General features: G+C 45.8%; 1 protein-coding gene across 1 annotated transcript in view; it reads right to left on the reverse strand.

Moving 5' to 3' along the window:
- Positions 1-2722: 2722 nt before the first annotated feature.
- The window catches only part of LOC139405579 (intermembrane lipid transfer protein VPS13B-like), a 287456-nt gene continuing 275178 nt past the window's right edge, over positions 2723-15000 (reverse strand). Inside the window, exons 29-34 of the mRNA XM_071147990.1 lie at positions 13262-13434; positions 11380-11789; positions 10499-10675; positions 9369-9539; positions 6481-6657; positions 2723-2829 (exon numbers count right to left, since the gene is read on the reverse strand). Of these exons, the coding sequence (XP_071004091.1) occupies positions 2723-2829; positions 6481-6657; positions 9369-9539; positions 10499-10675; positions 11380-11789; positions 13262-13434 (1215 nt within the window). The remainder of the gene's footprint in view (positions 2830-6480; positions 6658-9368; positions 9540-10498; positions 10676-11379; positions 11790-13261; positions 13435-15000) is intronic.

Raw genomic sequence — 15000 nt, forward strand, 5'->3', positions numbered from 1 at the left:
CTGGTCTCCCAGACCGACCAGGACCAAACCTGCTTCGTTTCAGAGGTGGGATGCAGAGCGGTTCTGCTGGCCATGCTGAAGGAAACCACTTCCAGGATAACAAGGGCAGTAACTACAGGGGACGGCGTTGTCCATTTCAGACTCAGCCAATCAGCCCTCTCAGCAAATCAGCGCTCTCAGCCAATCAGCCCAATCAGCCAATCAGCCCTCTCAGCCAATCAGCCCTCTCAGCCCTCTCAGCCAATCAGCCCTCTCAGCCAATCAGCTCTCTCAGCCAATCAGCCCAATCAGCCAATCAGCCCTCTCAGCCCATCAGCCCTCTCAGCCACAACATACTGGAATACACTGCCCATTGACTTGGCAAACTGAACTGATTACTACACTATTCTACCTTTTTAAATCACGGCTCAAATCAAACCGAGCCTGAACACCTGAGTTCCCCGTGTCTCCTCATATGTAAGAGGACATCTGATGACAGCGTGATTTAACAGATCATATTGTATTGGGTGTAATGTATTCCTATGGGGTGTTGTTGTTAGTATTTGTGTTTGCGTAGCGGCTGTGTATTCGCCCTGACCTTCCCAGGACATTTACACGGGATGTTTACATGGATATTACTGTATTACTGTATTACTGTATTACTGTATATTACTGTAATATTGATGATGATGAATGTAAACTGTCCCCTGTCTAATGAGGAATGTAAACTGTCCCCTGTCTAATGAGGAATGTACACTGTCCCATGTCTAATGATGAATGTAAACTGTCCCTGTCTAATGATGAATGTAAACTGTCCCCTGTCTAATGATGAATGTAAACTGTCCCCTGTCTAATGAGGAATGTAAACTGTCCCCTGTCTAATGATGAATGTAAACTGTCCCCTGTCTAATGAGGAATGTAAACTGTCCCCTGTCTAATGAATGTAAACTCTCCCCTGTCTAATGATGAATGTAAACTGTCCCCTGTCTAATGAGGAATGTAAACTGTCCCTGTCTAATGAGGAATGTAAACTGTCCCTGTCTAATGAGGAATGTAAACTGTCCCCTGTCTAATGAAGAATGTAAACTGTCCCCTGTCTAATGAGGAATGTAAACTGTCCCCTGTCTAATGAAGAATGTAAACTGTCCCCTGTCTAATGAGGAATGTAAACTGTCCCCTGTCTAATGAGGAATGTAAACTGTCCCCTGTCTAATGAGGAATGTAAACTGTCCCCTGTCTAATGAGGAATGTAAACTGTCCCCTGTCTAATGATGAATGTAAACTGTCCCCTGTCTAATGATGAATGTAAACTGTCCCCTGTCTAATGAGGAATGTAAACTGTCCCCTGTCTAATGATGAATGTAAACTGTCCCCTGTCTAATGAGGAATGTAAACTGTCCCCTGTCTAATGATGAATGTAAACTGTCCCCTGTCTAATGATGAATGTAAACTGTCCCCTGTCTAATGAGGAATGTAAACTGTCCCCTGTCTAATGATGAATGTAAACTGTCCCTGTCTAATGAGGAATGTAAACTGTCCCCTGTCTAATGAGGAATGTAAACTGTCCCCTGTCTAATGATGAATGTAAACTGTCCCTGTCTAATGAGGAATGTAAACTGTCCCCTGTCTAATGAGGAATGTAAACTGTCCCCTGTCTAATGATGAATGTAAAGTGTCCCCTGTCTAATGAGGAATGTAAACTGTCCCCTGTCTAATGATGAATGTAAACTGTCCCCTGTCTAATGAGGAATGTAAACTGTCCCCTGTCTAATGAGGAATGTAAACTGTCCCCTGTCTAATGAGGAATGTAAACTGTCCCCTGTCTAATGAGGAATGTAAACTGTCCCCTGTCTAATGAGGAATGTAAACTGTCCCCTGTCTAATGAGGAATGTAAACTGTCCCCTGTCTAATGATGAATGTAAACTGTCCCCTGTCTAATGAGGAATGTAAACTGTCCCTGTCTAATGAGGAATGTAAACTGTCCCCTGTCTAATGATGAATGTAAACTGTCCCCTGTCTAATGAGGAATGTAAACTGTCCCCTGTCTAATGAAGAATGTAAACTGTCCCCTGTCTAATGAGGAATGTAAACTGTCCCCTGTCTAATGAGGAATGTAAACTGTCCCCTGTCTGATGATGAATGTAAACTGTCCCCTGTCTAATGAGGAATGTAAACTGTCCCTGTCTAATGAGGAATGTAAACTGTCCCCTGTCTAATGAGGAATGTAAACTGTCCCTGTCTAATGAGGAATGTAAACTGTCCCCTGTCTAATGATGAATGTAAACTGTCCCCTGTCTAATGATGAATGTAAACTGTCCCCTGTCTAATGATGAATGTAAACTGTCCCCTGTCTAATGATGAATGTAAACTGTCCCCTGTCTAATTAATAAATCCAATCCACGGTCCTCCAAGAGTTTGTGAATCTCCTCTCTACTTCAGTTTGCTCCTCCGTTCCTGCAGCTTGGTGGGGAAGCAAGGGATCCCTTCCTTTCAGAAAGGTGGCTGTTGGGGACCTGGGCTGTGTGTGTGTGTGTGTGGGGGTGTGTGTGTGGGTGGGTGTGTGGGTGTGTGTGTGTGTTATAGAGTTCAGTTCTTACCAGACGTATTTGACGTGACTGTTGGGGACCGGGCTGTGTGTGTGTGTGTGTGTGGGTGGGTGGGTGTGTGTATATGTGTGTGTATATGTGTGTGTGTGTGTGGTGTGTGTGTGTGGGTGTGTGTGTGTGTTACAGAGTTCAGTTCTTACCAGACATATTTGACGTGACTGTTGGGCGCGAGGGCTGACTTCTGGTCTGCTGGGAGGTACAGCTGTTTGGGGAGCTGCCAGAGACCAGCCCCATGAAGGATACCTGCTCAGGACAACAACACACACACACACACCACACCACACACACCACACACACACACACACACACAGAGTATATCAAAGCAGAAAGGTTCAGTGCACAGTAGACTAGCCCCTACTCAGTCTCCAAGACCCACAGGATGAGTGTGTTCCTGTGTGTGTGTGTGTTCCTGTGTGTGTGTTCCTGTGTGTGTGTGTGTGTTCCTGTGTGTGTGTGTGTTCCTGTGTGTGTGTGTGTTCCTGTGTGTGTGTGTGTGTGTGTGTGTGTGTGTGTTCCTGCCCTGCCCTGTGTGTTGTGGGTGTGTACTCTAGCAGTGTGTGTGTGTATCAAAACATTTTCACTGTGTTTTAGTGTGTTTATGCGTGGGTACATTCCAAAATACACACACACAGAGTGTGGGTATGTGTGTAGCTAGCTAGGGGAGCTAGATTAGCATCAGTCCCCAGGGTACCATGGTTCTGACACACAGAGTGTGGGTATGTGTGTAGCTAGCTAGGGGAGCTAGATTAGCATCAGTCCCCAGGGTCCCATGGTTCTGACACACAGCTGCTCACTTAATTTAATATTTATGTTCTGTCGCGCTGAGCTGTTAGTGCTGGCTAACACAAAAACTCACCCTCTCCTCACCCCTTCCTCCCCTCTCCTCACAGCCTCCCTCATCCCCCCCCCTTCCCTCTCTCCTCCTCTCCCTTCCTCCCTCCTCCTCACAGCCTTCTCTCCCTCCTCCTCTCCTTTCCTCCCTTCCTCCCCCCTCCTCCTCTCCCTACTTCCCCCCCTGTCTTTAATGAACCCTCAACTCCTCCAGAACAGATCTCCAGCTCAGTGACATCATTGGGGCTGTCAGCAGCAGCTCTCCAGGGCCCAGTTAATAAACCCTCCAGGGCCCAGTTAATAAACACTCCAGGGCCCAGTTAATAAACCCTCCAGGGGGCCCAGTTAATAAACCCTCCAGGGCCCAGTTAATAAACCCTCCAGCGCCCAGTTAATAAACCCTCCAGGGCCCAGTTAATGAACCCTCTAGGGCTCAGTTAATAAACCCTACAGGGCCCAGTTAATAAACCCTCCAGGGCCCAGTTAATAAACCCTCCAGGGGGCCCAGTTAATAAACCCTCCAGGGGGCCCAGTTAATAAACCCTCCAGGGCCCAGTTAATAAACCCTCCAGGGCCCAGTTAATAAATCCTCCAGGGCCCAGTTAATAAACCCTCCAGGGCCCAGTTAATAAACCCTACAGGGCCCAGTTAATAAACCCTACAGGGGGCCCAGTTAATAAACACTCCAGGGCCCAGTTAATAAATCCTCCAGGGCCCAGTTAATAAACCCTACAGGGCCCAGTTAATAAACCCTCCAGGGGGCCCAGTTAATAAACCCTCCAGGGCCCAGTTAATACATCCTCCAGGGGGCCCAGTTAATAAACCCTCCAGGGCCCAGTTAATAAACCCTCCAGGGCCCAGTTAATAAACCCTCCAGGGGGCCCAGTTAATAAACCCTCCAGGGGGCCCAGTTAATAAACCCTCCAGGGGGCCCAGTTAATAAACCCTCCAGGGGGCCCAGTTAATAAACCCTCCAGGGCCCAGTTAATAAACCCTCCAGGGCCCAGTTAACTAACACTCCAGGGCCCAGTTAATAAACCCTCCAGGGCCCAGTTAACTAACACTCCAGGGGGCCCAGTTAATAAACCCTCCAGGGGGCCCAGTTAATAAACCCTCCAGGGGGCCCAGTTAATAAACCCTCCAGGGGGCCCAGTTAATAAACCCTCCAGGGGGCCCAGTTAATAAACCCTCCAGGGGGCCCAGTTAATAAACCCTCCAGGGGGCCCAGTTAATAAACCCTCCAGGGCCCAGTTAACTAACACTCCAGGGCCCAGTTAATAAACACTCCAGGGCCCAGTTAACGAACACTCCAGGGCCCCTACCACCCCTACCACTCCATAGACTGGGTATTACAGCCTATTAGCATACCGGTACACTAGGACTGCTACCACCCCATAGACTGGGTACTACAGGGAGAGGGAGGGAGTAATCTGTATGTTAGCATACCGCTAGGACCCCCAGGACAGAACACTACAGCAGGCCTACAGTACTGTTGAGGGAGGGAGTAATCTGTATGTTAGCATAGCGCTAGGACCCCCAGGGAGGGAGTAATCTGGATGTTAGCATACCGCTAGGACAGAACACTACAGCAGGCCTACAGTACTGTTGAGGGAGGGAGTAATCTGTATGTTAGCATACCGCTAGGACAGAACACTACAGCAGGCCTACAGTACTGTTGAGGGAGGGAGTAGTCTGGATGTTAGCATACCGCTAGGACCCCCAGGGAGGGAGTAATCTGGATGTTAGCATACCGCTAGGAGGGGGACTTGTAGTCAAGTGTAAAAGCGTTGAAATGCTCCCATACAATAAACTTTAACGTTGTTGACCAGAAGATCTTTGTCAGGCCTAAATAAACTGTGTTGGGTGGACTGGATGTGTGTCAGGCCTAAATAAACTGTGTTGGATGGACTGGAGGTGTGTCAGGCCTAAATAAACTGTGTTGGGTGGACTGGAGGTGTGTCAGGCCTGAATAAACTGTGTTGGGTGGACTGGAGGTGTGTCAGGCCTGAATAAACTGTGTTGGATGGACTGGAGGTGTGTCAGGCCTGAATAAACTGTGTTGGGTGGACTGGAGGTGTGTCAGGCCTGAATAAACTGTGTTGGGTGGACTGGAGGTGTGTCAGGCCTAAATAAACTGTGTTGGGTGGACTGGAGGTGTGTCAGGCCTGAATAAACTGTGTTGGGTGGACTGGAGGTGTGTCAGGCCTGAATAAACTGTGTTGGATGGACTGGAGGTGTGTCAGGCCTGAATAAACTGTGTTGGGTGGACTGGAGGTGTGTCAGGCCTGAATAAACTGTGTTGGGTGGACTGGAGGTGTGTCAGGCCTAAATAAACTGTGTTGGGTGGACTGGAGGTGTGTCAGGCCTGAATAAACTGTGTTGGGTGGACTGGAGGTGTGTCAGGCCTGAATAAACTGTGTTGGATGGACTGGAGGTGTGTCAGGCCTGAATAAACTGTGTTGGGTGGACTGGAGGTGTGTCAGGCCTGAATAAACTGTGTTGGGTGGACTGGAGGTGTGTCAGGCCTGAATAAACTATGTTGGGTGGACTGGAGGTGTGTCAGGCCTGAATAAACTGTGTTGGGTGGACTGGAGGTTTGTCAGGCCTGAATAAACTGTGTTGGGTGGCCTGGAGGTGTGTCAGGCCTGAATAAACTGTGTTGGGTGGACTGGAGGTGTGTCAGGCCTGAATAAACTGTGTTGGGTGGACTGGAGGTGTGTCAGGCCTGAATAAACTGTGTTGGGTGGACTGGAGGTGTGTCAGGCCTGAATAAACTGTGTTGGGTGGCCTGGAGGTGTGTCAGGCCTGAATAAACTGTGTTGGGTGGCCTGGAGGTGTGTCAGGCCTGAATAAACTGTGTTGGGTGGCCTGGAGGTGTGTCAGGCCTGAATAAACTGTGTTGGGTGGACTGGAGGTGTGTGCAATACTGTTGAACAGTGATGTGTTAACAAACGATCTCAGGGACGTAAATAAAGAATTTGTTCTTAGTTTTAACCTGCCAGTGGGAAAATAAAAGCTCAAATAAAATGTTTTTAAAACAAACAGCGAAGTGAGTGAACCCACCGTATCCCGTCTGCGAGACCAGCTCTGCAGCGCCCCCTATAGGTTTGGTAAAGACCCCCACGATGCCTTTCCCCACCCCAGAGATGACCCCTTTGGCCTTGCTGCCTGCTGAACTCTGCATCTCTGAACCCCGCTGGAAGTTCTGCATGGGTTGGTCCACGATGCCAGCTATCGCTCCTGGAGAGAACAGAGGATCACGTATTACAACAGAGGGTCCTGTATTACAACAGAGGGTCATGTATTACAACAGAGGGTCATGTAGTACAACAGAGTGTCACGTATTACAACAGAGGGTCACGTAGTACAACAGAGTGTCATGTTGTACAACAGAGTGTCATGTAGTACAACAGAGTGTCATGTAGTACAACAGAGTGTCATGTAGTACAACAGAGTGTCATGTAGTACAACAGAGTGTCATGTAGTACAACAGAGTGTCATGTAGTACAACAGAGTGTCATGTAGTACAACAGAGTGTCATGTAGTACAACAGAGTGTCATGTAGTACAACAGAGTGTCATGTAGTACAACAGAGTGTCATGTAGTACAACAGAGTGTCATGTAGTACAACAGAGTGTCATGTAGTACAACAGAGTGTCATGTAGTACAACAGAGGATCACGTATTACAACAGAGGGTCATGTAGTACAACAGAGGATCACGTATTACAACAGAGTGTCATGTAGTACAACAGAGTGTAATGTTGTACAACGGAGTGTCATGTAGTACAACAGAGTATCACGTATTACAACAGAGTGTCACGTTGTACAACAGAGTGTAATGTTGTACAACAGAGTGTCATGTAGTACAACAGAGTATCACGTATTACAACAGAGTGTCACGTTGTACAACAGAGTGTAATGTTGTACAACAGAGTGTCATGTAGTACAACAGAGTATCACGTATTACAACAGAGTATCACGTATTACAACAGAGTATCACGTATTACAACAGAGTGTCATGTTGTACAACAGAGTGTAATGTTGTACAACAGAGTCTCATGTAGTACAACAGAGTATCATAACAGAGTATTATGTATTACAACAGAGTATCATAACAGAGTTTCATGTAGTACAACAGAGTATCATGTATTACAACAGAGTATCATGTATTACAACAGAGTATCACGTATTACAACAGAGTATCACGTATTACAACAGAGTGTCATGTTGTACAACAGAGTATCACGTATTACAACAGAGTATCACGTATTACAACAGAGTATCATGTTGTACAACAGAGTATCATGTATTACAACAGAGTATCACGTATTACAACAGAGTATCACGTATTACAACAGAGTATCACGTATTACAACAGAGTGTCATGTTGTACAACAGAGTGTCATGTAGTACAACAGAGTATCATGTATTACAACAGAGTATCACGTATTACAACAAAGTGTCATGTTGTACAACAGAGTATCACGTATTACAACAGAGTATCACGTATTACAACAGAGTATCACGTATTACAACAGAGTGTCATGTTGTACAACAGAGTGTCATGTAGTACAACAGAGTATCATGTATTATAACAGAGTAATGTAGTACAACGGAGTATCATGTATTACAGTATTATTGGTTCCTGAAGTTCTGGTCTAAATCAAAGGGATATTGTATACCAGTAATGTTTGTGATTGACAGTGTGGATACAGCAGTCCCACTAAGGGATTTAACCTCCCAACCAATCACAACATGGTCCTTGGAGCCAGATATCCCCTGTCATAAGTAGCTGTTTCTCTCGTGTCTCTGAAACAGAGAGACCCTAGGTGTTTACTGGGACCATGCTGGTCTCCACAGTACCTACTGTCTGTCTTTGAAACAGAGAGACCCTGTTTACTGGGACCATGCTGGTCTCCACAGTACCTACTGTCTGTCTTTGAAACAGAGAGACCCTGTTTATTGGGACCATGCTGGTCTCCACAGTACCTACTGTCTGTCTTTAAAACAGAGAGACCCTGTTTATTGGGACCATGCTGGTCTCCACTGTACCTACTGTCTGTCTTTGAAACAGAGAGACCCTAGGTGTTTATTGGGACCATGCTGGTCTCCACTGTACCTACTGTCTGTCTGGCTGAGTGACTGGCTAACTGACTGACTGTCTGTCTCCACTGTACCTACTGACTGTCTGGCTGAGTGACTGGCTAACTGAGTGACTGGCTGAGTGACTAGCTAACTGACTGACTGACTGGCTGTCTGACTGAGTGACTGGCTAACTGAGTGACTAGCTAACTGACTGTCTGTCTGGCTGAGTGACTGGCTAAGTGACTGACTGGCTAACTGACCGACTGTCTGGCTAACTGACTGACTGAGTGACTGGCTAACGGACTGACTAACTGGCTAACGGGCTAACTCACTGACTGACTGGCTGACTGACTGTCTGGCGGAGTGACTGGCTAACTGACTGACTGACTGGCTGAGTGACTGGCTAAGTGACTATACTCTACCCACCCAGTAGACTGATGCCCAGTCTGACTGGCTAACTGACTGTCTGTCTGGAAGAGTGACTGGCTAACTGAGTGACTAGCTAACTGACTGTCTGTCTGGCTGAGTGACTGGCTAAGTGACTGACTGGCTAACTGACTGACTGGCTAACGGACTGGTTAACTGACTGACTGACTGGCTGTCTGACTGAGTGACTGGCTGAGTGACTGGCTAACTGACTGACTGACTGGCTGAGTGACTGGCTAACTGACTGACTGTCTGGCTGGCTGACTGACTGACTGGCTAACTGACTGACTGACTGGCTAACTGACTGACTGTCTGGCTAACTGACTGACTGGCTAACTGACTGACTGTCTGGCGGAGTGACTGACTGTCTGGCGGAGTGACTGGCTAACTGACTGACTGACTGGCTGAGTGACTGGCTAAGTGACTATACTCTACCCACCCAGTAGACTGATGCCCAGTCTAGACAGGCCCTGTCTGAGTCCGTCCCCCAGGCTCTCAGGTAGCTGCCTCCTCCACTCCTCCTGCCTGGTATAGTGCTCCTCGTCCAGGGACAGCCGGTCCATGTTCCTGGCCAGGCTGGTCGCCAGGTTGGTGATGGACGTCAGCGTGCCTACAGGAAGAGACAGGAGAATGAGCTAACTGACTAACCTGTTCCCAGACCTGTTTGTGCTCTTGACAGGATAATGACCTAACTGACTAACCTGTTCCCAGACCTGTTTGTGCTCTTGACAGGAGAATGAGCTAACTGACTAACCTGTTCCCAGACCTGTTTGTGCTCTTGACAGGAGAATTACCTAACTGACTAACCTGTTCCCAGACCTGTTTAAAAATATACAGGAGTTAAAGGCACAATCCTGAGTTTATATTTCAGACCAATGGCTGCCTCGTCACTAGGTATGGTATCATTGGAGATGTGGTATGGTACCATTAGAGATGTGGTATGGTATCATTAGAGATGTGGTATGGTACCATTAGAGATGTGTTAGAGGTGTGGTATGGTACCATTAGAGATGTGTTAGAGATGTGGTATGGTACCATTAGAGGTGTGTTAGAGATGTGGTATGGTACCACTAGAGATATGGTATGGTACCATTAGAGATGTATTAGAGATGTGGTATGGTACCATTAGAGATGTATTAGAGATGTAGTATGGTACCATTAGAGATGTGGTATGGTACCTTTAGAGATGTATTAGAGATGTGGTATGGTACCATTAGAGATGTGATATGGTACCTTTAGAGATGTGTTATGGTACCACTAGAGATGTGGTATGGTACCATTAGAGATGTGGTATGGTACCTTTAGAGATGTGGTATGGTACCTTTAGAGATGTGGTATGGCATCATTAGAGATGTATTAGAGATGTGGTACGGTACCATTAGAGATGTGGTATGGTACCATTAGAGATGTGGTATGGTATCATTAGAGATGTGGTATGGTACCATTAGAGATGTATTAGAGATGTGGTATGGTACCATTAGAGATGTGGTATGGTACCATTAGAGATGTATTAGAGATGTGGTATGGTACCATTAGAGATGTGGAATGGTACCATTAGAGATGTGGTACCTTTAGAGATGTGTTTGACGAATGAGGTGGTTCCTCGTGACACTCCGCTGACGAAGGCCCCGGGGCCCCGGGTCAAACCCTCGTATGGCAGACGGAAGAAGTCTGCTACTCCGTTTCCGATGGACCTTACCAGACTGGCAGGACTACCAAGGAGATCCAGAGACCCCACCACCCAGCCTGGGGAGAGGGAGAGGGAGAGAGGGGCAGGGAGAGAGGGTGAGAGAGAGAGAGAGAGAGAGAGAGGGATCGATCAAAAGAGGGATCGAGCGAAAGAGAGAGAGGGATCGATCGAAAGAGGGAGAGAGAGCGAGAGAGAGGGAGGGAGAGAGAGAGAGGGATTGATCGTGTGAAAGAGGGAGAGAGAGAGAGAGATCAGTGATATTTATATGCTGTTCAATTGCATCAAAAAATCACATGCCAGTTTTTCAAAGCCCATGGCGCTTTAATAAGCAACAGACAACAGATTTTTCCCTCCCTCTCTCCCTCCCTTTCTCCCTCTCTCTCTCTCCCTCTCTCTCTCTCCCTCTCTCTCTCTCCCTCCCCCCCTCTCTTCCTCTCCCTCCCTCCCTCTCTCCCTCTCCCCCTCTCTCTCTCTCCCTCTCCCCCCCTCTCTCTCTCTCCCTCTCTCTCTCTCCCTCTCCCTCCCTCCCTCTCTCCCCCCCTCTCTCCTCTCCCTCCCTCTCTCTCTCTCTCCTCTCCCTCCCTCTCTCCCTCCCTCCCTCTCTCCCCCTCTCTCTCCTCTCCCTCTCTCTCTCTCTCTCTCCCTCCCTCTCCCCCCATATATGATGGTTTCCGGTGGGCATCCACACACACACACACACACACACACACACACACACACAACCACACACACACCCTCACCCACACACACCCCCACCCACCAGCTCTGAACAGCGCCCCGGCAGCGTAGTGCATGGTGAGTGCGTGGATCAGCTGCCTGGCTGTAGTACAGAGAGGTCCTCTGTCGAACAGGGAGAACGACAACGGCGTGTGATCCGAGGCGATGTAGAGCTTCAGAGAGGCGTGGATGCTGACCAACAGGTCAACCGGCTGAATGACCAGGCGCTGCAGCCTCAGAGGGCGCACCAGGGCTGGGATGGACTGAAGGACGGTCTCCGGGAGCAGGGGACCCCCGTAGCGCTCCGAGGGGCTAGGGCCCGGGGAAGGGGCCAGGGCTGAGTCTGGGATGTAGGTGTGAAACAGAGTCTTGATGTAGTAGACGAAGGTGTCCTCTAGGTAGAGACGGGCTGGTTTAATGTGGAAGGTCAGCTGGTCCACACTGTAGCCCTCCCTGTAGGAAATACAAGGGCCCAGTCAGTGACAACAGGACAGGAGCAGCTTTACCTCAACCAGCAGCAGGCTATTGAACAGAGGAGGGCCAGAGGACTCAACATGGGATACATGGCATGTCTGGACGGTGTCTCACAAGGGACAATGATGGAAAGATCTGCTTTCCTTGTATTGTATTAATGATGCTGTAATAATGATAATGATAATGTAATAATGATGATGATGCTGGAATAACGATGCTGTAATAATGATGACGATGCCGTAATAATGATGATGATGCTGAAGTAATGATGCTGTATTCATGATAATGATAATGTAATAATGATGATGATGCTGCTGTAATAATGATGCTGTAATAATGATGATGATGCTGTAATAATGATGCTGTAATAATGATGCTGTAACCATGATGCTGTAATAATGATGCTGTAATAATGATGATGCTGTTGCTGTAATAATGATGCCGTAATAATGATGATGATGATGTATTAATGATGCTGTAATAATGATGCTGTATTAATGATGCTGTAATAATGATGCTGTAATAATGATGATGATGATGTATTAATGATGCTGTAATAATGATGCTGTATTAATGATGCTGTAGTATTCATGATGCTGTAATAATGATGCTGTAGTATTCATGATGCTGTAGTATTCATGATGCTGTATTAATGATGCTGTAATAATGATGCTGTATTAATGATGCTGTGTTAATTATGCTGTATTAATGAGGCAGTATTAATGATGACGTATTAATGATGCTGTGTTAACGATGCAATATTAACAATGCTGTATTAATGATGCGGTATTAGTGATGCTGTATTACTGATGCTGTGTTAATGATGCAGTTTTAATATTGCTGTAATACTGATGCTGTATTAATGATGTGTTAACAATGCTTTAATAATGGTGCTGTTTTAATGATGCTGTATTAAAGACGCTGTATTAATGATATTGTATTAGTGATGCTGTATTAATGATGCTGTATTAATGATGCTGTATTAATGATATTGTATTAGTGATGCTGTATTAATGATGCTGTGTTAACGATGCTGTAATAATGATGCTGTATTAATGATGCTGTATTAATGATATTGTATTAGTGATGCTGTATTAATGATGCTGTATTAATGATGCTGTATTAGTGATGCTGTGTTAATGATATTGTATTAATGATGCTGTATTAATGATGCTGTATTAATGATATTGTATTAGTGATGCTGTATTAATGATGCTGTGTTAACGATGCTGTAATAATGGTGCTGTATTAACGATGCTGTGTTAATGATGCTGTGTTAATGATGCTGTATTAATGATGCTGTATTAATGATATTGTATTAGTGATGCTGTATTAATGATGCTGTGTTAACGATGCTGTAATAATGATGCTGTATTCATGATGCTGTATAGTTGGTATGCTGATATTGGTATTACTTCCATGGCCAATAGAGTGATGACATGGTATTATACCTGTCCAAGGTGAGTCCCAGCTGGAGGAAGCACGACGCCTTAAACTCCTCCAGGGCCTGTAGTGAGGTGGTGGGGTTGGCATCGCTGGTCCAGAGGGGGAGCTCCACACACTGCTCCTGGCACAACAACACTGGGAAGTGGAAGCTGGCACGGTTATACAGCTGGTTATCCACCTGGAAGAGAACAGAGGAATATCTAGTTAGTGTAGATCTATACTGTAGTTATCCACCTGGAAGAGAACAGAGGAATATCTAGTTAGTGTAGATCTATACTGTAGTTATCCACCTGGAAGAGAACAGAGGAATATCTAGTTAATATAGATATATATAGGGTAGATCTATACTGTAGTTATCCACCTGGAAGAGAACAGAGGAATATCTAGTTAATATAGATATATATAGTGTAGATCTATACTGTAGTTATCCACCTGGAAGAGAACAGAGGAATATCTAGTTAATATAGATATATATAGGGTAGATCTATACTGTAGTTATCCACCTGGAAGAGAACAGAGGAATATATAGATATATATAGGGTAGATCTATACTGTAGTTATCCACCTGGAAGAGAACAGAGGAATATCTAGTTAATATAGATATATATAGTGTAGATCTATGCTGTAGCTATCCACCTGGAAGAGAACAGAGTAATATCTAGTTAATATAGATATGTATAGTGTAGATCTATACTGTAGTTATCTAGCTGGAAGAGAACAGAGGAATATCTAGTTAATATAGATATATATAGTGTAGATCTATGCTGTAGTTATCCACCTGGAAGAGAACAGAGGATTATCTAGTTAATATAGATATATATAGTGTAGATCTATGCTGTAGTTATCCACCTGGAAGAGAACAGAGTAATATCTAGTTAATATAGATATATATAGTGTAGATCTATGCTGTAGTTATCCACCTGGAAGAGAACAGAGTAATATCTAGTTAATATAGATATATATAGTGTAGATCTATGCTGTACACAGGAAGATATTTAGATGGCTGAAGCAGGAAATTTACCTTTTCTAGTTTTCTATTTTACAGAAGACGTTCTGTGTTATTTCACAGTCAATGAAGAGATAAAAGCCTCCGTGTTACTCCTTCATGCAGATACACTGTTTTGGCTGAAACAGCCTTCGTCAGGTGACCTATAAACAGCCTTCGTCAGGTGACCTATAAACAGCCTTCGTCAGGTGACCTATAAATAGTCTTCGTCAGGTGACCTATAAACAGCCTTCGGCAGGTGACCTATAAACAGCCTTCGTCAGGTGACCTATAAACAGCCTTCGTCAGGTGACCTATAAACAGCCTTCGTCAGGTGACCTATAAACAGCCTTCGTCAGGTGACCTATAAACAGCCTTCGTCAGGTGACCTATAAATAGCCTTCGTCAGGTGACCTATAAACAGCCTTCGTCAGGTGACCTATAAACAGCCTTCGTCAGGTGACCTATACATAGCCTTCGTCAGGTGACCTATAAATAGCCTTCGTCAGGTGACCTATAAATAGCCTTCGTCAGGTGACCTATAAATAGTCTTCGTCAGGTGACCTATAAACAGTCTTCGTCAGGTGACCTATAAACAGCCTTCGTCAGGTGACCTATAAACAGCCTTCGTCAGGTGACCTATAAACAGCCTTCGTCAGGTGACCTATAAACAGCCTTCGTCAGGTGACCTATACATAGCCTTCGTCAGGTGACCTATACATAGCCTTCGTCAGGTGACCTATACATAGCCTTCGTCAG

Source organism: Oncorhynchus clarkii, chromosome 3 (assembly GCF_045791955.1).
Source record: "Oncorhynchus clarkii lewisi isolate Uvic-CL-2024 chromosome 3, UVic_Ocla_1.0, whole genome shotgun sequence".
NCBI lineage: Eukaryota > Metazoa > Chordata > Actinopteri > Salmoniformes > Salmonidae > Oncorhynchus > Oncorhynchus clarkii.